The 27,836-nt window shown below is 43.8% G+C and overlaps 1 protein-coding gene across 3 annotated transcripts; it reads right to left on the reverse strand.

Moving 5' to 3' along the window:
- Positions 1-640: 640 nt before the first annotated feature.
- Positions 641-27,252, reverse strand: ZNF454 (zinc finger protein 454). 3 transcript variants are annotated; one of them, XM_012504695.2, is made up of 5 exons: positions 27,060-27,252; positions 25,618-25,753; positions 21,875-22,001; positions 21,373-21,462; positions 641-3,668 (listed from the first exon to the last, which is right to left on the reverse strand). In XM_012504695.2, the coding sequence occupies exons 2-5, from the start codon at positions 25,648-25,650 to the stop codon at positions 2,350-2,352; spliced, it is 1,569 nt and encodes a 522-aa protein (XP_012360149.1). In that variant the 5' UTR covers positions 25,651-25,753; positions 27,060-27,252; the 3' UTR covers positions 641-2,349. The 3 variants fall into 3 exon arrangements, with proteins under 3 accessions (XP_012360149.1, XP_030680614.1, XP_030680607.1); XM_030824754.1 differs by lacking the exon at positions 27,060-27,252 and having other exon boundaries at positions 25,618-26,018; XM_030824747.1 differs by lacking the exons at positions 25,618-25,753; positions 27,060-27,252 and having other exon boundaries at positions 2,128-3,668; positions 21,875-22,646.
- Positions 27,253-27,836: the final 584 nt, after the last annotated feature.

Below are 27,836 nucleotides of genomic sequence, written 5' to 3' on the forward strand. Positions count from 1 at the left end.
ATGATATAGAATATCCTCTTCTGTAGCATGGGGGTGAGGTGCTGCATTCTCAGGGGTCAGGAGGTTGCTCAACTTGATGGACAGCACTCCCACAGGACAGGAACTTGCCACTTCACTTTCCAGAATAATTTGCTTGGCCTCCCATCTTCATTGCATGATATATTCCAGCTTGCAGTAGCGCAGGCTCCTCCATTCCTTGTGGTAGGAAAAGGGAGAGGGCCCCCAGAGGCTGTGTGTGTGTGTGATGCACAGATGTTACTTATCTGTGTGATTTCTACTGAAAACACTGAAGGATTAAAGACGGGGAAGGTGGCCAGGCGCGGTGGCTCACGCCTGTAATCTCAGCACTTTGGGAGGCCGAGGTGAGTGGATCACGAGGTCAGGAGTTTGAGACCAGCCTGGCCAACATAGTGAAACCCCATCTCTACTAAAAATACAAAAAATTAGCTGGGCATGGTGGTGGGTGCTTGTAGTCCCAGCTACTTGGGAGGCTGAGGCAGAAGAATCACTTGAACCCAGGAGGTGGAGGTTGCAGTAAGCTGAGATCACACCACTGCACTCCAGCCTGGGTGACACTGCAGGACTCTATCTCAAAAAAAAAAAAAAAAAGAAGAAGAAAAAAAAAAAAAGGTAAAGGAACTACACCTGCAGGACTACTGTACCACTCAAACTTTTGAACACGGACATGGCCCTTGCCAGAGAATATCAATGGTGCTAGTGACCACTTCTTGACTCATTACTCAACATTTTTCTCACCACTGTCAGCATGAGTCTTTAAATAGTGGAAGGCCCAGATGCAGGAGAGGAAATGACCATTTCCAAATGCAAAAGCAGAAATTCAAAGCTGTCTGCTTTCCTATGAATATAGAATTACTACCTCCAGAAACCTAGAAAAAGCAGGGGAAGGACCAGGATGCAGCAGTTTATCCTGGGAGTAGTAAATGTACTCTAACGCAGTGGACACAGTGGACTGTCCAGCCGGGGGAAGAGAGTGGGTCAGAGCATTCTGAGAACTGGCTTTGGGGCTTTCACCTCTTATATCAATTGCACATAGAGAAATGGGCAGCAACAGATGGAGGTGATTGGGAATACTACAACTTAAGTGGGTGGATCATTGCACCTGAAGCTGAGCAAGTCCCTGACTGATGTGCAGAGTCACTAAGTACAGAACAGTTGGAGGGTAAAGGCAGCACAGGCAAAGCCCCTCCTTCAGGTACCATCGCAGGGTCAGTCAAGCTGAAGCCCGCAGGAAATGCATAACTCAAGAATTTTGATCAAGTTGTGCCTTCTGGACAGAGATACCAAGTTCTGAAGGCTGGATTTGGGTGTGATATTCAACATCATGGACTGTGTCTGAGACCAGATCACCACACTCCCCATAGGGGCAGTGACAGGTGGCACCATGCTGACAGTTAGGAGTTGCTAAGTCAGAAGAGGGTCATTTGGGGCAAATAAATCATCTCACAGGGATTCTACAGGGATGAAGCCAGTGGACACACAGACCAGAGAGATCTGACAATCGATGGTTTGAAGCAGAAGGTAGGAAGTGTGATTTAAATAAGTGTGGGTGATGCACTTTCTCTATACTGGGTGTCAGTGGTGTGGGTGAGGAGAGGACTAAGGCTTCCATTAAAGCTGGCAACTCTCTTATGTAGGAGAATCTAGTAGAGTGAAATGCTTGTAGGCCATTTTACCTTTTTGTTCCTTTGCTTTTCAACTTTAATTTTTACAATTTCAGTTTCTCTAATAGTCAAAATGTAATTTGATAAACCAATTTTAATGCTGTTAATGAAGCTCTATTTTGGTTCTGATACTTGGTAATTCAGACGAATCAAACAGTACTGCTATTTGAGGCAGTATTAAAGAATGAGGAGTGTTTGCCATTCTTCTTCTTTTTTGAGACGGAGTCTCGCTCTGTCACTCAGGCTGGAGTGCAGTGGTGTGATCTCAGCTCACTGCAACCTCTGCCTCCCAGGTTCACGCCATTCTCCTGCCCCAGCCTCCCGAGTAGCTGGGACTACAGGCGCCCGCCACCACGCCCAGCTAATTTTTTATATTTTTAGTAGAGACGAGGTTTCACCATGTTAGCCAGGATGATCTTGATCTCCTGACCTCGTGATCCGCCCACCTCGGCCTCCTAAAGTGCTGGGATTACAGGTGTGAGCCACCATGCCTGGCCGAGTGTTTGCCATTCTTAAATGCCCAAACCCCATGACACTGTGAAACCTGACCCTCAGTAAATAAAGTAACTATCTTGCTGTAAGCTTTCATAGTTATTCTCCAGAATGGATTATCTTACATTCAATAATTAATCTGCCCAGTCTCAAAGGTCTTCCATACAAACTGCATTCATATCATATCAATATGATGTCGCTGATGCTGAATGAGGTTTGCAGTCTGGTTAAAAGCTTTCCCACATTTATTACATTTATAGGGTTTCTCTCCTGTGTGAATCCTCTGATGTTGAGTCAGGTGGGTGCTTCGGATAAAGCCTTTCCCACAGATTTTACATTTGTAAGGTTTTTCTCTAGTATGAATTCTCTTATGTTGGGTAAGGGCTGAATGGTCACTGAAGGCTTTTTCACATATGTTACATGTATAAGGTTTTTCCCCAGTATGAATTCTCTGATGTTGGGCTAGTGCTGATTGGTCCCTAAAGGCTTTCTCACACAAGCCACATCTGTAAGGTTTCTCTCCAGTGTGAATTTTCCGATGTCGTGCAAAGGATGAATTATCCCTGAAAGCTTTCCCACATTCATTACATTTATAAGGTTTCTCTCCAGTATGAATTCTCTGATGTTCAGTAAGGGAAGAGTTCACCCTGAAGGCCTTCCCGCATTCATTACATTCAAAGGGTTTCTCTCCAGTGTGAATTCTCTGATGCTGAAGAAAACTTGTACTCTGATTAAAGGCTTTTCCACATTCATTACATTTATAGGGTTTCTCTCCACTGTGGATATTCTGGTGTTTGGTAAGATGTGCCCTGCACACAAAGGCTTTTTCACAAATGTTACATTTAAAAGGTTTCTCTCCAGTATGTATTCTATGATGATGGGCAAGGTGTATATTTCGGATAAAAGCTTTTCCACATAAGTTGCATTCAAAAGGCTTCTCTCCAGTATGAATTTTCTGATGGTATGTGAGTGAGGAGCTCACTGAGAAGGCCTTGCCACATTCCTTACATTCATAGGGTTTCTCGCCAGTGTGAATTCTTTGGTGATGGATAAGGTGCGTACTCTGGTGAAAGGCTTTCCCACATTCTCTACATTCATATCTTTTCTCCTTAATATGAATTTTCTGATTTGTGTTTTTTTCAGTATGAATTTTCTGATGCTTATTAAGAGTTGAACTCTTAGAGAAGACTTTTCCACACTCACTGCACTCAAAGGCATTTTTGCTAGGTTGAAATCCCAGACTCTGAGCACTGTGAAGAGATGAGCTCATAGTGCTCCCAGATACATCACATTCCTGTGATGGGGTGTTGGGGTGAGTGAGTACCACTCGCTGCAAACTGATCTCCTGGCCTCCACATTGCCAGTCCAGCAGGCTAGCACACTTCCAGTGACTACTGCAACTGAATCTTTCCTTTATTGTCCATTGATCCAATTCTTCTTCAGGAATCTCTGCCTTGAGAGTAGATTTCTTACTGGCAGGCATAGTCATCCAGTCTGAAAGACATTAAAAATAAAAATGTCCGTTTTACCCTAGTAAAACCTTTGGATGGGGCAAGATGATGAGCCTCTTCATAATGCTAACAGAAAGATTTCAAGTTTGAAGATTTTCTGAAGTAACAACAAGAAAGGACAGAAAAGAGGGGTGAACAGGGGACTACAGCAGGGGTTGATCTCATGGATAATGTATGAGGCAGGAGAGCTTGGAAGCAGGATCTTAGAAGTCACAGGCAGCTGGGTGTGGTGGCTCATGCCTGTAATCCCAACACTTTGGGAGGCCAAGGTGGGTGGATCACGAGGTCAGGAGATCGAGACCATCCTGGCTAACACGGTGAAACCCCATCTCTACTAAAAATACAAAAAATTAGCTGGGTGTTGTGGTGGGCAGATGTAGTCCCAGCTACACAGGAGGCTGAGGCAGGAGAATGGTGTGAACCCGGGAGGCGGAGCTTGCAGTGAGCCGAGATCATGCCACTGCACTCCAATCTGGGTGACAGAGCAAGACTCTGTCTCAAAAAAAAAAAAAAAAAGTCACAGGCCTGGGTTAGAACTGACTACAACACATATTTTCTTTGTGATAATAGAGAAGTTATCTGATTTTCTAAGCCTCAAAAAAAAAAAAAAAAAAGAAAAACCTGATAAAGACCACATGATGCTAACAGACAAGAAGAAAAGTACCCTGTCTATTCAAATGAGATGATTTTTAAAACAACCTAGATGTGGCCTTAAGAAACCACTGAAAATAGCAGTCAACACTTGGTAGGAAAAAACCTTGACTCTGGAGTAAATACTAAAATCAAGATATAGGCTCATTTGAGCATTCAGATGAATAATAAAAAGCTAGGCTGCTGTAAAGGCTGTGTGAAATACTCATATCTACTAAAAAAATAAGCACCTCCTATTGCTTGTGAGGAAGCAATGTCTCCAAACCCATATGAATAATGTGACACCCATGGGAGGGAAATGTGCCATGAGATATTTTGTGGCAAAGTTATCTCAGGATAAACGCTGCAGCTGCAAGCACTGCTGGCAAGTATTCTCAGGGTAAACAGGAGAGGGGTAAAATGTAAAACTAAGGACTAGATTCCAAACACAGACGATGCAGAATTCGCGAGAAATCCCATCAAGAACAAGCCATCCTTATTACCTCCTTTTCCCACTTGCTCCAGAAAATCTTCTACAAAAAGGCACTCCTGGTATCATTTTAGAATCAAAGAAACAACCTCTTTACTCATTAGGAAAAGAAAGGTAAACAGGCACATTTCAAGACTAAAATCCTGCTGGGCTCAGAATAATATATCCTTGTTCAAAACAAAGAATGGTCAAAGTTAAACATTGCTATTGCCAAATGTCAAAAGGTTAAGGACTGACTTCCACTTCTAGCCCAAATAGAGTAGCCTGTGGCAGACTAACATTTCTGCAGAAAACAACTAGAAAATCTGAATTGAAAAAAGTTATCTGTCTGAAGGCATCAGATGTCACCCAGGCAGACTTTATAGTCTAATATTTGGGAGAGAATGAACATATAGAGAGGTGATCCCAATACTCAGTGGCTTGTTACTCAAACATTTTATTGAATTCTTAAGCTTTACAGGCAAAAGATTAAAGTTAAGAAGAAATCCAGAATTTTCTAGTCTTTTAGTACAACAGAACCACCTTCCAAGGAGACGTCATAATAAACATGTGAAGCTCTCAGCTGGGACTCCTGCAGGGCTACAAAACTAGCAGTACAGGCAAATGAGCAGTTGACATAGCTTTACAAATATTGTGACCAACCTCCAGCTATTACAGGCCTTGGCTGGACTAAGATGGTTTGCTTGCACTCTAGCTGCTACCAGGGAAGTTAAATCTTCTCTGGAAGAACAACATCTAGAGCCTCTGCTCTCCTTCACACATAGTGTCAGGGATGCAATAAAAAAAGGCCAGCTGTGCTAAGAAATTGAATGAAGAGGGAAAAACAGACAATAGAAAAAGAACCGTAGAACACAGATACCAGAGTTATCAGATGTGAATCTTAAAATAACTGTGATTAATATGTTCAAGGAAACAGGAATGAGAATTACAACAAAGAATTGGAACCGAATAATCAAATGGAAATTCTAGAACTGAGAAATACAATAACCAAAATTATGAATTCAATAGAGTCTTTAACAAGATATCAAACATAGCAGAAGAGAGGAATAGTGAGCTACAAAAATACATAAGCAGAAAATATCCATAGTAAAACATGGCTAAAATAACTAAACATTAGTTAAAAACAAAAAGGTTGAAAAATGAACTCTGAGAAGGGCTATAAACTCCAAGGTAATTACAAAGAAAATTCCCCCCCAGGCCCCTCCCCCAGGCCCCTCCCCCAGGCCCCTCCCCCAGGCCCCTCCCCCAGGCCCCTCACCCAGGCACTACTGAAAACTGAAGATTACCTTGAAAGTTGCTTGAAAAAAAAAAATGATACACTACCTTCGAAAAAGCAAAACTAAGACTGGCAGTGTCTTAACGAAAACAATGGAACCCAGAAGACAATGAAGTAACATCTGAAGTGTTGAAAGAACCAACTGTCAAGCTAGAATTCAACACACAGAGAAAATATCTCTAAAAATTAAACATGAAGTAGATACTTCCATACAAATAAAAACAGAGATGGTGTCACCAGCAGATCTACATTAAAAGAAACACAGATGTCTTCCAGGCAGAAGAAAAATAATTCTAGGTGGAAATACGAAAATGTAAGAAGGCATGAAAAGCAATGGAAAAGTTAAATATGTGGATAAATAAAAATACAATTGATTATATGAGACAATAATTATAATGTCTTAATGGATTGCAAATATATGTGGAATTAAAATACATAGCAAAAATAAAGGTAGAAGGAAGAAAATGCTGTTAATTTTTTTTTTTTTTTTTTGGAGACAGAGTCTCGCTCTGTTGCCCAGGCTGGAGCGCAGTGGTGATCTCAGCTCACTGCAACCTCTGCCTCCCGGATTCAAGTGATTCTCCTGCCTCAGCCTCCTGAGTAGCTGGGACTACAGGCGCACGCTGCCATGCCCGGCTAATTTTTTTTTGTATTTTAGTAGATACAGGGTTTCACTGTGTTGCCCAGGCTGGTTGCGAACTCCTGAGCTCAGGCAATCCACCCACCTTGGCCTCCCAAAGTGCTGGGATTACAGGCGTGAGCCACCATGTCTGGCCAAAAACGCTGTTAATTTTTAAAACTGTACCACTGTCTGGGAATTATTAAAAGTAAAAATTTATTTTGGACAGTAATAAGCTGGTTTTATTTATTAGCATTAACAATAAAAGACTAAGTAAAGAAGGTTAATTAACAAGCTAATACAGAGTGAAAATGGCACAATAAAAGTATTTAATCCAATAGAAGGAAGGAAAAAAGGACAAGGAATTTAAAGCAAGTAAGTGAAATATAAAGTAAATAATAGGATAGTAGATATGAAATCCCATACATAGTAACTTACCTAAGTTATTTTTAAAAACTAAGATTGTGGCCCAGGTGTGGTGGCTCTTGCCTGTAATCCTAGCACTTTGGGAGGCTGGGGTGGGCAGATCACGAGGTCAAGAGATCGAGACCATCCTCGCCAACGTGGTGAAACCCTGTCTCTACTAAAAATACAAAAATTAGCTGGGTGTGGTGGCGGGCACCTGTAATCCCAGCTACTTGGGAGGCTGAGACAGAAGAATTGCTTGAACCCAGGAGGCGGAGGTTGCAGTGAGCTGAGATCATGCCACTGCACCGCAGCCTGGCGATAGAGTGAGACTCCATCTCAAAAAAAAAAAAAAAAAAAAAAGATTGTGAGACTCTGGATAAACAAATAGACATAATTGAGTATCATTTAGAAAAGAAATACCAAAAATGTAGACACTGAAATAATAAAATAATTAAAAAGGATATATCATACAAAAGAAAGGCGCTAATCCATACTAATATCAGACAAATCACAGAGTATTTGAGAAAATAGACTTTAAGGTATTTTACATAGACAAAAGGATCAATTCTCCAGGAACATACAACAAATTTTCATTTGTATGCACACAACATAACTTTAAAAATGTATAAAGTAAAAATAGAATAAAAAGGAAAAATAGATAAATCAATAATCATAGTGAAAAATGTTCATATGGCACCCTCAATGACTCAGAAATCAAACCATTAAGAAAGGGAATGGGCTGGCCAGGTGTGATGGCTCATGCCCGTAATCCCAGAACTTTGGGAGGCCAAGGTGCGTGGATCACCTGAGGTCAGGAGTTTGCGACCAGTCTGACCAAGGTGAAACCCCGTCTCTACTAAAAATACAAAATTAGCCGAGCGTGGTGGCACATGCCTGTAATCCCAACTACTCGGGAGGCTGAGGCAGGAGAATCGCTTGAACCCGGGAGGTGGAAGTTGCAGTGAGCCAAGATTGTTCCATTGCACTCCAGCAACAAGAGCAAAACTACGTTTCAAAAAAAAAAAAAAGAAAAAGAAAAGGAATGGGCTGGACATAGTGGCTAATGCTTGTAATCCCAGTGCTTTGGGAGGCCAAGGCAGGAGGACCCCTTGAGTCTAGGAGTCCAAGACCTGCCTGGGCAATATGGTGAAACCTCATCTCTACAAAAAATTTTAACAATCAGCCAGGCATTGTGACATGTTCCTGTAGTCCCAGCTACTCAGGAGGCTGAGGTGGGAGGATCGCCATGAGCCCAGGAGTTCAAGGTTGCCATGAACTATGATCACACCACTGCACTCCAGCCTGGGCAACAGAGCAAGAACTTGTCTCAAAAAAAAAAAAAAAAAAAAAAAAAAAAAAAAAAAAAAAAAAAAAAAAGAAAGACAATGAAAGAAAAGAAACAAAAACAAAAAGAAAAAAAAGGGGCCAGGCACGGTGGCTCATGCCTGTAATCCCAGCACTTTGGGAGGCTGAGGAGGGCAGATCACGAGGTCAGGAGATCGAGACCATCCTGACTAACATGGTGAAACCCCGTCTCTACTAAAAATACAAAAAATTAAGTGTGGTGGCGGGCGCCTGTAGTCCCAGCTACTCGGGAAGCTGAGGCAGCAGAATGGCATGAACTCAGGAGGTGGAGCTTGCAGTGAGCCGAGATTGCGCCACTGCACTCCAGCCTGGGCGACAGAGTGAGACTCCGTCTCAAAAAAAAAGGAAATGATCTCAACAACTCATAAACACATTTGACCTCAAATTCTCAATTGTACCCCATTAATATACACTTTCAGACCAATTCTTATCAAAATTCCAGCAGGAATTTTGTGAAAATTGAATAGCCAATTCTAAAATTCTAAAAGAAAAGGACAAAACTGGAGAATTTACATCAGCAAGTGTAAGGTTTATTATAATGCTAGAGTAAATAAAGCAATGTTGTGTTGGCACAAGATTAGATAGAAAGAATGAAAGAGAATAGAGTCCAGAAACAAATCTGTACACAAAGAGACCAATGGAACAGATTATAGAACCCAGAATCAACCCACGTACATGCAGTCACCTCATATATGACAAAGGTGACAGTGCAGTACAATGGGGGAAAAGACCGTCTTTTCAGCAAATGATCCTGGGTCAACTGGATACCCCTATAGAAAATAATGAGTAATCAATCTTCCATATGGACTGTAGACCTAAGTATTTAAGACAAAATACTAGAGCTACTATAGGAAAACACAGATTTTCATGGGCTTAAGATGTCCTAAATAGAACACAACAAGCGTTAACCATAAGCAGAAAAAGAAAAAAAAAGACCTCTGATGAATTCAGGTATCTCAAAATTCAGAATTTCTATTTATCAGATGACATCATTATCCAGAGTGGGAAACAATATTGGCATATATATGACAGGATTCTGCATTTCAAATATACAGCCCTATGAGCCAGTAACAAAAGATCAGACAACAAAATAGAAAGTGGGGCAAAGATGTATAGATACTTTAAAAAAGAGGGTACTGAAATTCTAAAAGTAAGAAGATCAACTTCAGTTATAACCATACATCCTCTAGAATGGTAGAAAACATTTTTTAACTATAATACTAAGCGTATAAGAGTTGATATGGAAACCCTGCATTTCGCTGGTAGGAGTATAAATTAGTATAACCACTTCGGAAAACTATTTGGCTATGTCTGTTAAAGTTTGCGTATGCATAATCATAGTACTCCTAGCTATTTAATCAAGGAAAATGCGTACCTATGTTTTCTAAAAGTTGCACAAGAAATGTTCATAATGGTACTATTCGTAACGGAAATAAACCAGATGTCTAGCAACAGTAAAATGTACAAATAATGACACGTTTATATGGCAAAACATTATACAGCAATGAGAATGAACCAACTATTGTTCCAAGTGACAACAAGGAGGAATCTCAGACATACTGTTGAAAGCAAGAAGCCAGACACGAAAGAGTACATACTGTATGATTTAAAGTTTAAAAACAGGCAAAACAAATCTATTGCCAGAGTAGTTGTTACCTTTACGACAAAAGAAACTGCAAGGGGACTGGGTGGTTACAAGGGGTGCTGGTAGTGTTATATTTCTTGATATGAGTGCTGACTACACACATATATTTAAACAGTAAAAATTCACTGAGTTGGACATTTATGTACATTTATACTATGTACTTTTAGTATAAAGATGTATACAGAAAACAGTTTCTGTATAAACTTCAAAAAAAGTTTGCTTTAAAAAATCTAGGAGATGGCTTTCAAAAATAATCAATAAAAACACCAATTTCTAGCTTTCTTTTCTATCAGCTATTGGATACCAACATCTATTAAAACCTTTTATTGATTGAGATTAAAAATGCATCATCCACATATGAGAATACATGACAAAATATTTTTTGAGGGTAATTATTTGACTTTTTAAATATTTGATAATGATAACACTCATCTTCAAAAAAAGTTTACCAAGAGAGGAGTCAAATGCATCCTGGTTTGACCACACTGAAAATTGAGGTGTGAATTAATCCAGTTCAGTAAGACTGGTCTTACTGGCAGTGATTTAGCCTGCACTACAAAAGAGCACTCTGGTGTAAGCAACTCAGGCACATTCACTGGGTCCCAGGTCACCTCAGGGTAGGCTAAACTAAGGAGCCATACCCCTACCTGCATTGGAGGTCAGGAGATTGAGACCATCCTGGCCAATACGGTGAAACCCCGTCTCTACTAAAAATACAAAAAATTAGCTGGGCTTGGTGGCGGGCGCCTGTAGTCCCAGCTACTCGGGAGGCTGAGGCAGGAGAATGTCCTAAACCTGGGAGGTGGAGCTTGCAGTGAGCCGAGACCGTGCCGCTGCACTCCAGCCTGGGCGACTGAACGAGACTTTGTCTCAAAAAAAAAGAGATGGTTTTAAAATCCTTAATGTAGGGTTTGAAGTGGCATGCAAGTTCCAAGCCTCCTATATAATGTAGTCAAGAGGTCACACCCAGGGAGGGACCAAACGCTAGACCAATTCACTCCTCAATCACCCAAGTTTGAAGAATTGGTCCCATCAATTTCATCTGGAAGTGGAAGTTAGGATGAATAAAACAAGAAAGACTGGGCCAGGCGCAGTGGCTCACGCCTGTAATCCCAGCACTTTGGGAGGCCGAGGCAGGCGAATCATGAGGTCAAGAGATCGAGACCATCCTGGCCAACACGGTGAAACCCTGTCTCTACTAAAAACACAAAAATTATCTGAGCGTGGTGGTGAGCACCTGTAGTCCCAGCTACTCGGGAGGCTGAGGCAGGAAAATCACTTGAACTGGGGAGGCGGAGCTTGCAGTGAGCCGAGATTGCACCACTGCACTCCAGCTTGGTAACAGAGTGAGACTCGGTCTCAAAAAGCAAACAAACAAACAAAAAATACAAAAAATTAGCCAGGCATCATGGCGGGCGCCTGTAGTCCCAGCTATACAGGAGGCTGAGGCAGGAGAATGGTGTGAACCCAGGAGGCAGAGCTTGCAGTGAGCCGAGATCGTGCCACTGCACTCTAGCCTGGGCGACAGCGAAACTCCGTCTCAAACAAAAATAAATAAATAAAATACAGACTGGTTTAAGGTCAGTTTACCCTGCCCGTAGGTGCCCAGATCCTCTTCCCAACTCAAGGGAACTGGGGAATTTGCCCTTTCTCAACGTGACAAAAGACTGGAAGCTTTATTTTTTCTTTTCAGGAGAGCAAAACAAAGTTGCTCTGAACTGAAGATGCCTGGGGCCGGAGAACTGTGAGGAAGACTGAAGCCCCACTTACCCAGAACTTCCAAAAAGGACGTTAGTCTTCCCACTGTCTAACTGGGTAGGCGATGAGGGATTACTAGCTAGCTGAGGAAAGCTTCTCACAAGAAAGAAATACCAAAATCATCAAACAGAAAACTAGAGAAAACAGACCCAATGAGGGGAGAAGAAAATGTCTTTGAAAACCATTATCTTTAAATGTAAGATATTTTAACTGTAAAACAGGAATAAGAGCTTATTTTTGAAAAAGGCAATATTCAGAGAAACAAGAGTTGTTGGAAATTAAAAATGATTAGAGAATTCAAAAACAAAATAGAGAGTTCCTTTTGTAAACAATTAGAAAACCAGAAAAAAGTATGAAATGACTGTTTTGAGGTAAATGACAAATGGTGGTGGAGGACAGTGGTCCCTGAGAGAAGGGAAACAAGCCAGGTAAGACCTATGGATCCCCCAGTTTAGTCCCTGGAGGCAGACTCCAGGTCATGGCACAGGAGCAAAACAGGGCCCAGGGGTCTCAATAAATTGAGGGGACAGAGATCAGGGTTTGGGAAGGCCGTGGCTGCAATCTGTGAGCCACCAAAGAGAAGAAAGCCACAGAAACTGAATTTGCAGTTTAAAACTGTCCCACAAGTCTTCTGCTCCTGGCACAGAAGACTTCACTGGTTCTGTCAAATATTCAATAAAGAAATAACAGCATTTTGACACAAATTTTCCCAGAAAACAGAAGGAGAAATTTCCCAGTTCATTTTGTGAGACTAACGTTACTGTAAGACCAGAGACAGAGATGTTACAAGGAAAGGAAACTATAGACTAATATCACTCATGAATATCAATGCAAACTCTTTAACAAAACGTTCACAAATTCAATTCAGCAATACTTAAAAAGGATAGTAAGTCAAGACTAAGTTGTGTTTATCCCAGTAATACAACTTTGACTTGGTCCTTAAAAACCAATGTAATTCATTTTATCAACCACAGCATCATCGTAAGGTTTGAGAAAAACATTTGACAAAAATTTAGTATCTATTTGTGATAAAACTCTCACATCAAACCAGAAATAGGCGTAAACTTCCTCAACCTAATAAAGAGCATCTACAAAAAGCCTACTGCTAACATCATACTAATGGTGAAAGGCTGAATGCTTTCCCACTAAGATAGGGAAGAAGGCAAGGCCACCCCACTATAGCTGCTACTCAACTTTGTGCGGGAGGTCCTAACCAGTGCAATAAGAAGCAACCAGATAGATCCCATATACATGGCTGTGGGAATACAGAATGGAATGCTTGCTTTGAAAATAGTTTCACAGTTTATTACAGAGTCAAACACACACTTAGTGTACAATCAGCAATCCTACTCCTAGGCAATTACCCTAATGAGAACATATGCCCACAAAAAAACCATGTAAACTATCCACAAAAACTTACACAAGAATGTTCATGGTGGCTTTAGCCCAAAACTGAAAGCAACTCAAATCCTCACTAGTGATGAATGGATGAGCAAACCGTGGTACATCCATACAGTGGGAGGCTACTCAGCAATGGCAAGGAACTGCTGACATGTGAAACAACAGAGTTGAACGTCAAAGACATCATGCCAGTGAAGAAGCCAGGCAGAAAGAGCACGCGCTGGGCAACTCCATTCACGTGAAATCCCGGAGATGGGCACTCGCAGCGGCAGCAAGTAGGTTAGTCGCTGCCAGGGGCTGTGGGCAGGGGAGGGAATTAACGGCCAAGGAGTAAGACAGAACTTTGGGAGATAAGAAAAATGTTATTTTCCTTGATTCGGTGATGGCTACAAATTGTATAAATTTGTCAAAACTGATCAAATTTTACACTTCAAATTGGTGAATTTCATTCCATGTAATTGCAATTTGATGAAGCTGAGTAAGAATTATTTTAAAAATCTCAGTAGAAGAGTTGGAAGACAAAGTCAAAAAGGAAACCTGTCAAAAAGCACATACACAAAAGTGCATAAAAGCTGAGAATTTTGATAATAAGAAAATGAGAAGACCAGTCTAGGGTGTCCATTATTAGTATCAAGTATTCCACAAAGAGAAAAAGAAAAAAACTGAAGGTGGAAATCAAACAATCATAGAGAAAATGTCCTAGAGCCAATGGGCAGGAATTTTATTTTACTTATTTATTTTTATTTTTTAAGACACAGTTTCACTCTGTTGCCCAGCTGTTGTCCAGCCTGGCACTCCAGCCAGGCTGAAGTGCAGTGGTGAAATCTCAGCTCACTGCAACCACTGCCTCCTGGGTTCAAGCGATTCTTGTGCCTCAGCCTTCCGAGTAGCTGAGATTACAGGCTCCCACCACCACACCCGGCTAATTTTTGTATTTTTAATAGAGATGGGGTTTTGCCACGTCAGCCAGGCTGGTCTCGAACTCCTGACTTCAAGTGATTCACCTGCCTCGGCCTCCCAAAGTGCTGGGATTAAAGGTGTGAGCCAACATGCCTGGTTGGGCAGGAATTTTAGATGGAAAGTTTCACTAAATGCTCAGCCAAAGGCTCACCAATGCTCGGTGGATAAAAATAGAACCACAGTAGGGAACATCACTGGGAAATTTAAGATCACTGGAGTAAATGAGAAAATCTTCCAAGTTTTCAGAGAGGAAAAACAGATTACAAATGATTAAGAAACAGAGTGATTTTGGATTTCTTAACAGCAGCCTGAGGTCCAGAAAACAATGGAGTAATGTCAAATTTCTGAAGGAAAATGATTTCCAGTGCTGAATTCTATCCAGTCGAATGATCCATAAAGTGTCAGGGAGTAAAAGAGACATCTACAGACAGGCTAGGGTAGAAAATATGTACTTCCTTGCATTCTTCCTGGGGAAGCTACAAACAGACGTATGCCACCAAAAGGAGACAGCAAACCACAAAAGAAGACACGAGACACAGTGAACAGCGTAGTGAACGGCCAAGGATAGAAGGGGATTCTCAGGATGCCAGCTGGGCACCAGATGCAGAAGGCCAAGCCTTCTAGAATGGAGGTCAGAAGGCTCTAGAAAAGATGAAGACAATGAGAGAAGTAATGAGATCAAATTAATGATCAATATAAGCTAAACTAAGAACCAATGAACTCTAGGAATACATTGCTTAGGAAAGCAAAAGTGGTCATAATTTCCGACACAGCTCAGTTATGACTAGTGTTTAAGAACGTAAACACTGACTATTGACCAAGTCAAAGCTACACTACAACTGGGAGGACAGCGAATGGAAATCCAACAAGCAGGAGTCATTGAAGGGGCAGGGGGTGAGTTTAAGTCATTGAAGGGGCAGGGGCTGAGTTTAAGCCTCACTTCATATAGAAAGAATTCAATACATAATGTCTAAAACTGAAAAGTCAAGAGGTAGCAACACAAACATGTCACTTGGAGAAATGGAAGCAAATATATCAAATAATCAGCTAAAGGAAGAGGGAGTGGCTACTTCTAGAGAGGGGAAAATGGGGAAGTGGGGGGAAAGAGCTACCATCGTTCGCTACAAACCTCATAGAGTTTCATTAAATGCCTGTATTACTTCAATTAAAAATAAATGCTTAAAATAAAGAAAAGGGGGAAAAAACATAATAAACTCCAAAAAAGTTGAAGGAAACAGTGAAGAACAAAAATTAATAAAATAAAAACAGAAAGGATCAGCAAAGTCACATGTTTATTCATTTAAAAGTCTAATAAAAGTCAAACTTTTGACAACATTTACACAGAAAAAAAAGAAAAAGGTAAATATTATTAGAAATTAACTTATTCAACAAATACATACTGAGACCTAGTATTGCCGAAGATACAAGAGCAAACAAGACAAAGTCCTTCCCTCCTGGATCAAAAGGTAGAAAAGATGATTTAAACAGGACATCGAAAGCACTAAGAATAAAGATCATAAAGACAAAAACTGATATATTTTACTTCATCAGATAAGAACTTCTGTTCATAAAGAAAGAGACACGGTAGGCTATAGACTGGAGAAGATAATGGACATTCATACGAACTGATAAAGTAGAGATTCCTAAATACAGACAGAGCTCCTATGAATGAATACAAAAAGAAACTCATAGAAAAATAGGCAAAGAATAGAAGTGTCTAAGTCATAGAAAGTAAATAATCAATAAATATATGAAAAGATGTTCAACCTCACTAGTAATGAAGGAAACATAAATAAAAACCACAAGATACCATTTCTCAGGAATAAGACTAACAGAATTTTCAAAAACTCTGATAGTTTCAAATTTGGGCAGGGATGTTAAGTAACAGGAATTTGCATCAACTGTTAGTATAATTTGGAAGAACTAATTTGATGATCTGGGAATATCTAGTAAAGTTGAAGGAGCATATACCCTTAAATCCAGTACCTCTACATCTATGAATACACGCAAAGAAACTCCCAAACAAGGTCCATTATACAAGGAAACATATACAAGAATATTCAGGTCAGCATTATCCATAATAGTAAAAAGTCTGGAAACAGCTTACACAGCCAGCAGCAGGAGACTGGATAAAGTAAGGTATATCACTGAAGGAAAAGTGCAATTTCAGAAATGACCTAGAGCTACGTGCCTCAACACGGATCTGAAAAAAGCCAGTTGTAGAAAGGTTTCTACAGTAAAGTACCTATACATTAAGTTTTAAAGCACGTAACGGCAAGCAAATATTGCTTAGATCTATAGACGTATGTGGCAAACCCACAAAGAGAAGCACAGGAGATGCTGGTGTAAAATTCAAGCTAGTAGCTCTCTTTGTTGTAAGAGAAAGAAAACACAAAGAGAGGCACAGTGGACTTCAAAAGTGCTGCAGCGCTCCAGTATCCAAGCTGGATGGTGAGCCATGGGCCTTTCTTCCTTATCGTTCTTTAAACTGTTCAAAAATACCATGTATTGGCCGGGCGCGGTGGCTCGCGCTTGTAATCCCAGCACTTTGGGAGGCTGAGGCGGGCGGATCACGAGGTCAGAAGATCGAGACCACGGTGAAACCCCGTCTCTACCAAAAATACAAAAAAAATTAGCCGGGCGTGGTGGCGGGCGCCTGTAGTCCCAGCTACTCGGAGAGGCTGAGGCAGGAGAATGGCATGAACCCGGGAGGCGGAGCTTGCAGTGAGCCGAGATTGTGCCACTGCACTCCAGCCTGGGTGACAGAGCGAGACTCCGTCTCAAAAAAAAAAAACAAACAAAAAACTACGTATTATTTTGTGTATACATGATGTACAATATTCAAAATAAATTTATTTTATAGTGAAACAAAGAAATGGTAATGGTGTGTGTAGAAATTACATTTAAGAGCAATAAATAAGAAACAGTTGTTTAAGGCCGGGTGCAGTGGCTCATGCCTGTAATCCCAGCACTTTGGGAGGCCGAGGTGGGCGGATCAAAAGTTCAGGAGATCAAGAGCATCTTGGCCAACATGGTGAAACCCCATCTCTCCTAAAAATACAAAAATTAGCCGGGTGTGGTGGCAGGCGCTAGTAGTCCCAGCTATTCTGGAGGCTGAGGCAGGAAAATCGCTTGAACCTGGTAGGCAGAGGTTGTAGTGAGCCGAGATCACGCCACTGCACTCCAGCCTGGGCGACAAGAGCGAAACTCTGTCTCAAAAAAAAGAAAGAAATGGTTCTTTAAAAGAAATTCCAAGCAAATTTAAGAGAAAAAAGTTCAGATAAAATTGGAAATAAGAGGACACAATATACAATATTAAAATAATAGATAATACATAGTTGTAATCTAATACATTTTATAACTCAAAAAAGATAAAGCTAAAGAATAAAATGTACAATTGATGTAGCAAAAATAAACCTCAACAGATTAATAAATAAGGAAGAAATTATAAAAGGTATTAGCAACTCCTCAATTAAGGAATCAGTTTCCTTTACGTTTAGTGAGTGAACAATTTATACGTAATTAAAACTATTTTGGAGAAGGGAAGAAAGTGCAACATTTGAAGGGTCGGGCAAGTCTCCTGCTGGCTTCATGCTAACCCTGACTTGCCTCCTAATAGCAGCATTACATCAGTCCAAATTAATTCAGCAGTTGAGGCTCCATTTTCTGCGAAGTGGAGTCAGTCATCCTTGCCTCACAGGTTGCAAGGATGAAAAGGGGCAGCTAACACAAATCCCCCCAAATCTCTCAGCACGGTGCTGACCCACAGGTGCTCAAATGTCAGCTTTCTCCCCTTCCCCTGGCTCATGGCACAGAGAATAGAAAAACTAAGAAGGGAAGCTATTTACCAAGGACTTTTTCTTATTATGATTAAAAATAAATGTCAGCCAGGTACGGTGGCTCACACCTGTAATCCCAGAACTTTGGGAGGCTGAGGCTGGCGAATCACTTGAGCCCAGGAGTTCAAGACCAGCCTGGGCAACATAGTGAGACCTTGTCTCCACACACAAAAAAAGTGTGCATTCTAAACCATGACTAATTAGTGCAACAATGGAAAATTACTAGATCCAATTCCTTAAAACCTATTATCATGGCTCTCTACGGTCTTTGATGTCTTAGCCAGTCATTAAGAAATGAAACAGAGGCCAGGCGTGGTGGCTTATGCCTGCAATCCCAGCACTTTGGGAGGCTGAGGTGGGCAGATCTCGAGGTCAAGAGATCAAGACCATCCTGGCCAACATGGTAAAACCCCATCTCTACTAAAAATACAAAAATCAGCTGGGCATGTTGGTGCACATCTGTAATCTCAGCTACTTGGGAGGCTGAGGCAAAAGAATCGCTTGAACCCGGGAGGCGGAGATTGCGGTGAACCGAGATTGTGCCACTGCACTCCAGCCTGGTGACAGAATGAGACTCCGTCTCAAAAAACAACAAACAAACAAACAAATGAACAAAAGAAATGAAACAGAAATAAGAGAAAAAAACTAAAAATGAATCCAACAAATATTTTGAGAATGAATATGAATTAGGAAGTAACTATGAATTAGGAACTGACAAGTGACAATACTAGCTATTTGAAAATGACTAGCACTTCATTACAGCAGAAATTCCCAGTGGACAAAAAACAAAATAGGAGATCTATTTTTTAAAAATACAACTTTATTAGGAGGCTGAGGCAGGAGGATTGAAGTCCAGAGTTTGAGATCAGCCTGGGCAAAATACTAAAAAAAAAAGACCAGGCACAGTGGCTCACGCCTGTAATCCCAGCACTTTCGGAGGCTGACGGGGGCGGATCACCAGAGGTCACGAGTTTGAGAACAGCCTAGCCAACATGACAAAACCTCATCTCTAGTAAAAATACAAAAAATTAGCTGGGCGAGGTGGCAGCCGCCTGTAATCCCAGCTACTTGGGAGGCAGAGGCAGGAGAATCGCTTGAACGCGGGAGAACGGAGGTTGCAGTTAGCTGAGACTGCACCACTGCACTCCAGCCTGGGTGACAGAGTGAGACTCCAACTCAAATAAAATAAAAAGTAAAAAATAAATAAAAATTAGCCAGGCAGTGGCAAGCAGCTATAGTCTCAGCTATTTAGGAGCCTGAGGCAAGATAATCACTTGAGCCCAAGAGGTTCAAGGTTGCAGTGAGCCGTGATTACACCACTGCACTCCAGCCTGGGTAACAGAAGGAGATTGTGTCTCCAAAAAAAAAATTTGTGTACATATAATTTATATAAATTATACATTATGTAAATTTACTATTTATTTTTAAATATAAATTATATAAATTCACAGAATAATTTATATAAAACATATATGAAAATTTACATAAGTTATATCTACATAGAAAATTTTAATAGGAAATGGGAAAGCTATAGAACTTTCTTGAGACATAAATTAAGTCTTCTTTGACGTCTGACTGGCTAACTGCTAATCACCCTTCACAAACCAGCCTCGGTGCCACATCTCCACAAAACTCAGAAATCATGCCTGCGGGAACAGAGTGTGAGGAGGGGCCCAGAGGCACTGAACTGTGGTTGGCTGTACCTTCATGTCATCACCCACACCTGACTATGAAATCTCTGTAGGCACAAAAGTCCTCTTCACCTCCATACTCCTCTCTCAAGGGTGCAATGAAGAATTAGACTCCATGAATCATGAGTGAATGGATGATTGAATGATTTAGGTAAAAACAGTGATGCCAAGGTGGTAGAACTATGGATGAATTTCTTTTAATTGCCTCCATTTTTATTATAAGACTATTTGTATAATACAGAATAAAATATTTAAAATGCTTTAGTTTGGTAATGGAATATACAATTCATAGACTATTCAGAATATTATTGGATATATTAAAAATTTTTTGTTGACAACTGAGTTTTAGAGTTAAGATATTTAATTTCTAGCCAGGTGAGGTGGCTCATGGGTGTAATCCCAGCACTCTGGGAGGCTGAGGCGGGTGGATCACTTAAGATCAGGAATTCGAGAACATGCTGGTCAACATGGTGAAACCCTGTCTCTACTAGAAATACAAAAATTAGCCAGGCATGATGGCACACGCCTGTAGTCCCAGCTACTCGGGAAGCTGAGGTAGGAGAATCGCTCGAACCCAAGAGGCGGAGGTTGCAGTGAACTGAGATTGCGCCACTGCGGTCCAGCCTGGGCGACACAGCGAGGCTCCGTCTCAAAAAAAAAAAAAAGATATTTAATTTCCATAACAAATTGGGTTCTAGATATTCCAGGTACACAGTTATTTATTGTAGGATATAAATTCCTGCCTACTGCACTGGGTTACTGTGAAAAATCTGTAAGAAAAAGTTTATAAAAATACTTCACAGCCTGCAAAATGCTACCTGATAGTGAAACGCTACAGTGCTTGGATAAGGCACTAAGCTCTCTAGAATACTGGGGATTAAGGGAGAAAAACACACCACTGCCCGTAAGCCACCAGATACAATGAGCTTCTCAAGACAAGTAACCATCACCAAACTGTCATGCCTTTTGTATCCCCAGGCAACAAGTCTGTGCCACTTACTAGGTGCCAAGCACTGTGATAGGTATGAGCAACACAGCAAAATATACAATAAACCTGGTCTCCATGGCACTTGCAGTCAAAGACGATGGCCAGCAAAACGTAGAAGATAAATAACCCACGTGGACAAACACATATGGAGGTAGCTGAAGAAAAGTGCAATGTGTAGCTAGAGGAGAGACCTAGCAGGCACATGATACCTGGCTCTTAAGACCAGAAGCCGCCATGCTGTGGCTCCTCATGACAGAAGGGCAGGCAGAGACTGCACTGTCAGATGCTGAACAGGACACCCATGAATGGGGGTGTGGGGAGAACTGCCCAGATGAAGTTGAGTCTTTTCTAGACCAGAGACTCTACTAATCTATGCCAAACAGGCAGAGAAGAAAAATCATTGTGGGGAGGGTCCAGGCCTGCTACATGTTGGCAGTGCCGGCTGGAACAAATGTAGCAACAAGGTATTCAGGTGAACGAATGTGAAATAGGCTCTTTCTCAATCCTCAGGCCGGTGCATTTGCGAGCCTCCCTGCCTTCCCTACGGAGCCTTCCCTACGGAGCCTTCCCTACCCAGCAGGGCTCCTCCCGGTGTCTCCCACACACATGATTCTTACCCAGACAGAAGCCTCCAGGGGTGTCCTCGGGCATCCACACTTCCCTTTTTTCTAGCTGGGAAAACATATCTGGTTTGGGTCCTAAGAGTCCTGTTTTTAAAGGGAGACAAAAATGAACCACATCTGTTTATACAAGAGATAAAAATCACTGCAAAGACAAAGCCTGGTCCTCAGAGCTTGCTGGAAAATGGGACTTGATAGGAAAGCCCAGGGTCAGGTGTGTTCCCAGCGGGAGGAGATGACGACTCAGGCCTGACACAATCTGTTCCCGTGTTCCTCTCCTTGCCAGAAAGAAAGCATTTGACCCTAGTCACTTTTGAGGCATCCGCAGTAGACTCCAAAAGAGGCCTGTGCCCAGGACACCAAGGACAGGTAAGTATTAATGGCACCCTTGAAGACAGCGTCCTCAATTGGTCCAACCGACTCTTCTATATGGTGTCAATGTAAGGGTCCCAAAGAGATCCCCAAAAGTGAAGAGACACCTTGCAGGGGTCCCACTTACCCAGTGAGACCAGGTTGCTGTAGTTCTCCAGCATCACGTCCCTGTACAGGGCCCTCTGGGCTGGGCTCAGCTGCCCCCACTCTTCCTGGGTGAAGAGTACAGCCACATCCTTGAAGGTCACCGATTCCTGCAACAGCAAATTCATTCTCCTTGACCAGGGGCTACCCCTGCACATGGTTCTCTGGAAAAGAGACTGGCAGCCCCTAGAAGCTTGTGGAGATTTACAGGACTGCTGGCACACAGGGAGCTGGCGTTCTGTGACAAGTTAATCACGCTTCAGGGTCTCCTAGGGGCCTAGCCTTGGACTAGACATTGCTCTCCACTCTGAAGAAACATATATGGTGGCGAAGATAGGCTTCCTCAGCACTGGGACTTCCAACTTGCCATTCATCTAGCCCAGAACATTCTCTCCATCTCCCTCAAACCGCCTAGCCCCGCCTCTCCCCTCACCCCAGGGGACCAAATCCTACGCAGGTCTCAGCACAGACACCGCTCTCTCAACACCGCTCGCTCAGCGCAGCCTTCCCTGATGGCTCCTACAGTCGCCTATGAGGGCCCATCAAGACACTGTCCCATTTTCTTGTGATGTTTGGTTTACTTTCAGTCTCCCCCGCTGGACTGTTAACTCCAAGATGTGGACTGTCTGTCTCTACATCTCTTGGCCTTCCCCGCATCTGGTACACGGCCCATGTACTCGACACCCATCTGTGGCTGCCCAGCAACTCCTGCTTTCTTCAGGGTGTACCTCCCCACCCTCAATACACACACACACCCATAGCCACACCCCCCACACACAGACACACACACACAAGCACAGACACACACATACACCTATATACAAACACACAGACCCATACCCACACCCCCCCCAGAGACACACACACACAAGCACACACACCCATACCCTTCCACATACACACAAACACACACCCATACCCACACCCCCCACATACAGAGACACACACACACAAGCATACACAGACACACACATACACCTATATACAAACACATACAGACCCATACCCACACCCCCCACACAGATGCATACACACAAGCATACACACCCATATCCCTCCACACACACACACACAACACACACCCCACAACATTCACATACACACACAAGCATACACACACCCATATCCATACCCCTCACAAACATACATAAACTCACACACAGAAGCACACACAGACACAGAGACACACACACACAACCCATATCTATACAAACACACATAAACACAAACATACACAGACAAGACACACACCACACAAGTGCACATGCACATACACACAACACATACCCATACCCCCCACATACAAATACACACACAGAGACACACACACAAACACAGAGACACATACACACAAACTCACAAAGACACATCCCTACATATCCCCCCAGACCCTCAACACACACACGACACACACGCACACATGCAAGCACACACACACCCGAACACACCCACACACAAATACCCCCACACACACCCTGTGACACACACCCTCAACACACACACACACATGCACACGTGTGCACATGTGCACACACACACATGGGTCCCATGGAACCGGTCATTCTGCACAATAGGAAACTTGTTCCTTCTGATTAGAACTAGTCCCTTTCTTAGAAACTCTGTGATGGGGTCACAGAGGAAAGTCTCTCTGTCCTGACACACAGGTGTAGCCGAAACCTAACCTAGCATGTAAAATCCAGTAGCTATTACAGCTCTTGTCTTCCCAGTTGGCTGAGAAGTTAAGGGAGCTGGTGTTCACTGAGAAAGAAGAGGTAAGCAGAAGCCCAGAGAAGGAACCAAAGGTCCAAGAGAAAGGACTCTGAGGTTATTGTAGACCCCACTTCCATAGTCAACATCCAGCTGTGTCTTTGCCTTTGCATTTGGGGGAACACCTCCATATCTTTCCAGTAAGTGCCTGCTTCTGCCTGAGGCAGTCTGAATTAGGTTTCTGTTACCTGCACCCAGAGACTTGGCCCATGGCAGGCAGTCAAGGAACACTTGGATGGAAGCCATGAACCAGTTTGTCAGGGACCATTGATCGTTCACTTTGTATTTGTAGTCCAGATCATAATTCCTGGCACATTTTACAGCCCTAACATATGTCTGCTGAACAGCAACCAAATCAAGGCAGCCTATAAACACAAGATAAATTGTATGACACCGACAGTGACTTTGAGGAAAAGGTTAGGGAAGGAAAATATCACAGCAGACTGGCACTGTGGGTGGAGACAGGTTTTGCAGAAAAAGTGGTGTATGAGAAGGGTCCTAAGTGACAAGTCAGAAGCCAAGAGGAAGAGGGGAACAGCCGGTGAGCCATGCAATGTTGAACATGGCGCTCCCACCTAGCTGGTCATCCTTTCCAGTGATTCCTGTCACACATTCCAGTCCTTGGGGAGGTTTAAATGTGAAGGAATTAGAACAATTTAACCAAATGTATCAGAATGTATATGCCCAAATGAATGCTGTCTCCTTCAAAGCACAGTCCATATTCTTTTTTATTTTTTTTTTTGAGATGGAGTCTGGCTCTGTTGCCCAGGCTGGAGTGCAGTGGCGTGATCTTGGCTCACTGCAAGCTCCTCCTCCCGGGTTCATGCCATTCTCCTGCCTCAGCCTCCCGAGTAGCTGGGACTACAAGCGCCCATCACCACGCCTGGATAATTTTTTTTTGTATTTTTAGTAGAGACGGGGTTTCACCATGTTAGCCAGGATGGTCTCGATCTCCTGACCTTGTGATCCGCCCACCTCAGCCTCCCAAAGTGCTGGGATTACAGGCATGAGCCACCATGTCTGGCCCGTATTCTTATTCTAAAGATGCTAGGACTGCTCAAAATGTTTTAGGAATTTATAGGACTTTCTGGAAGCATAGTCTTTTGAATTATTTCATTGGTAAAAAAGCCAAATGTCATAAAAGAAAAAGAGTCTAGTAAATTACACCTCCCCAAAAAAGTGTTCCCACAATGCCCTTCTTTGAGCTCTGTGTGAGAAACTGCCGATATAGTTTGGATGTATGTCCCTTCCAAATCTCCTGTTGAAATGTGACCTCCAATGTTGGAAGTGGGGCCTGGTGGGAGGCGTTGGAATATGGGGGTAGATCCCCCGTGAATGGCTTAGTGCCGTCCTCTTGGTGATGAGTGAATTCTCGCTCAGTTGGTTCACATGAGATCCAGTTGTTTAAGAGTCTAGGACCTCCCACTTCTCTCTCCAGCTCCCTCTCTCACCGTGTGATGCACCTGCTCCCCCTTCACCTTCTGCCATGATTGGAAGCTTTTAAAGGCCTCATCAGAAGTAGATGCTGACACCATGCTTCCTGTACAGCCTACAGAACCGTGGGCCAGTTAAACTTCTTATCAATTACCCAGCCTCAGATATTTATTTAGAGCAATGCAAAAAGGGACTAATACATGCTTTTACCACTTCAGATCCCTAATCTTACTTGCTAGTGAAAAGAGTACAGGTTTTGATTTCACAGGAACCTGGGTTCCAGTCCCAGCTGTGACATTTATGTGACCTTTAGCAAGTTATACAGCTCCAACACCCACCAGGATGAGCCGGATGTGGGGTGGCGTCGGGCGGGGGTGGGGGTGTGGGGAGTTGGTTGGGGAGAGGCAACTGAGGTCAGTGTCTGGGTGGGACTGGATTGGGAGAAAAGCTCCCCATCTGAGGAAGGAAACATGCCACACTCTTCAAATCCAGAAAGCAATTTAGGGGGAAGAAACCCCCACTCACCTGGACCATGGTTGGCAGGTGGCTGACAGCCATTCTTTCTTCTCCGATGAGCCCTCTTAGGGACAGGCAAAGTGTATGGAGGCAGGTGTGGAGCTTCACACCCGCAGGACTCCTCAGGCTAGAAGGGTCCACACACCTGCTATTAGGAGAGGACTGGGTCAAAAGCTCTCATACAGCAGTCCAGAGCGAGGCAGTGAGCATTCACATCCTGGGAGGCCTCCAGTACCCCAAGCAGTGAGTGTTTTGGTTCCTGTTTGCTCCCCATTCCCTCTCCTGCTTCAGAGGATACTATACATGGACTTTTCCTTGCAGAAAGCCTGCTCCAGGCCCAGTTCTCACACCTTCCACCAACCCTCTGGTCTTTCCCTTCAGCCTCACTGGGTGATCTCAAGAGAATTCTTTTTTTTTTTTTTTGAGATGGAGTCTCGCTCTGTCACCTAGGCTGGAGTGCAGTGGCATGATCTTGGCTCACTGCAACCTCCGCCTTCCAGGTTCAAGCGATTCTCCTGCCCCGGTCTCCTGAGTAGCTGGGATTACACGCACCTGCCACCACGCCTGGCTAATTTTTATATTTTTAGTAGAGACCGGAATTTCACCATGTTGGTCAGGCTGGTCTCGAACTCCTGACCTCAGGTGATCGCCTCGCCTCGGCCTCCCAAAGTGCTGGGATTACAGGCGTGAGCTGCCGCACCCGGCCGATAATTATCTCTTTAACAAGTTACTCAGCTCCAGAACCCACCAGGACGTACCCGAAAAGGTGGGAGCGCTGGGGAGAGGCAACTGAGGGCAGTGTCTGGGTTCGATTGGATTGGAAGACCGCTCCGCTCTCCCTCTGCGGCTTTGGAACAGCTGCCTTATCTGGGAGTGACAGGAGAAGAGGAAAAGGAGGGTAGTCTTCTTCCTCCTCAAAAAGGAGGCTAAGAAGGCTGGCTCTTCACTGTCGAAGCCTTTCAGGCAAACCCTTCTCTGGCCTCAGGGTTCTCACTCTCTGGGGCCCAGTTTGGGTGGCCTGGAGTCACGGGTGGGCAGAAGCGGCGTTTGTGTGAGTTGGGCGGGAGGGGAGAGGGAAGGGTTAGGAACCCTAATCGCACACAACCCCGTCCCGCCCCTGCCGCTTCGCCAGGTCCCTCGGGGGCTGCCGCAGGGGCTGCGCAGCGGCTGCCTCCGGCCTTGGCGAGTTCCTGGCGCAGGACTCGGAACCACGCCAGGCGTGTATCTATCGCCTGAGCGGAAACCCTGGGCTTCTCGGAGTCCGCTCCAAGACACATGCCAGAGGTCCTGGCTCCATCTCCTCCACAGGCACTCACAGACTCGACCCTAAGCCCAGGATGACCACCCCTGGCCGTCCTGCCTTTCTCTGTTTGGGATCAAATCTCAGACATATATTCCGGGAAGTTTGGGGCATTCGATCAGCGTCCTCCAGAATGGACCACAACCCGCACCTCCTCGGCTTTGCCTCCGCCCTTCTCCCCAGACGACCTCACGACCGCTCCTGCTCTCCCTCTGCGGCTCTGACCACCGTGCCTGGTCACCCCCGTGTCGCTCTTCGAGGAGCCTCTGCCGGCGGCGAGAGATCGCAAGCGCCACATCGCAGTCAGAACACAATGAGCTGGAGTCTGCAGCCGGGAGCTGAACTGCGCTTGTGCGTTGCCCTGGGAACCCTTGGGCCGAATTCCCACAAGTCTCAGGGCTGCTGCAGTTCCGCCTGCCAGACTCCACTTCCCAGAGGGACAATCGGCGGCGACAGTGCTGCCTTGCGCCTGCGGGAACAGGGCCCCGCCCCCGGCGCTTTAGGCGCGGAAACTACCTTTCCCAGAGACCCCTCCACGCGGACCTCAGCGCGCGCATCACAACTTACAGAATCGGTTCCGTTCCGTTCGCTTTAGAACTAGGTCTCTGCCTTGCACTAAGGCGCAGGAAGATGCAGACCAGCGAAAAGTTGAAGATGGGGCAAGGGAGGTTAGTCCAGGGGAGCGACGCCCGATCGCTGACGAGAGAGGATCGGGAGGGTCCGGAAGACGGAGTAGGAGGCGACAGGGCTCGTATCCTGACTGGGACCGCGCCGAAAAGGCCTGGAAGGCAACAGAATTGCGCTTTGGCCTGGCGAGCGCCCGACACTTCCAGCCTGGCCCTGAGGGCGGGCCAGTGTGTGCTGGGGTGGACACGCCACAGCCGTTAACGCGTGTGCGGTGCGGGAGGACAAGGATGTCGGGCAGGGA

The sequence above is a fragment of the Nomascus leucogenys genome, chromosome 2 (genome assembly GCF_006542625.1).
Source record: "Nomascus leucogenys isolate Asia chromosome 2, Asia_NLE_v1, whole genome shotgun sequence".
NCBI lineage: Eukaryota > Metazoa > Chordata > Mammalia > Primates > Hylobatidae > Nomascus > Nomascus leucogenys.

What these genes read in the sequence shown, in the direction of transcription:
- ZNF454 (XM_030824747.1), bottom strand. Translation starts at nt 22,049, where the DNA reads ATGTGCAGGGGTAGCCCCTGGTCAAGGAGAATGAATTTGCTGTTGCAG. An exon ending in CAGCAACCTGGTCTCACTGG is followed by an intron (nt 21,463 to 21,874) that starts GTAAGTGGGACC and finishes CTTTAAAAACAG; the next exon opens with GACTCTTAGGACCCAAACCA. An exon ending in CCCTGGAGGCTTCTGTCTGG is followed by an intron (nt 3,669 to 21,372) that starts GTAAGAATCATG and finishes AATGTCTTTCAG; the next exon opens with ACTGGATGACTATGCCTGCC.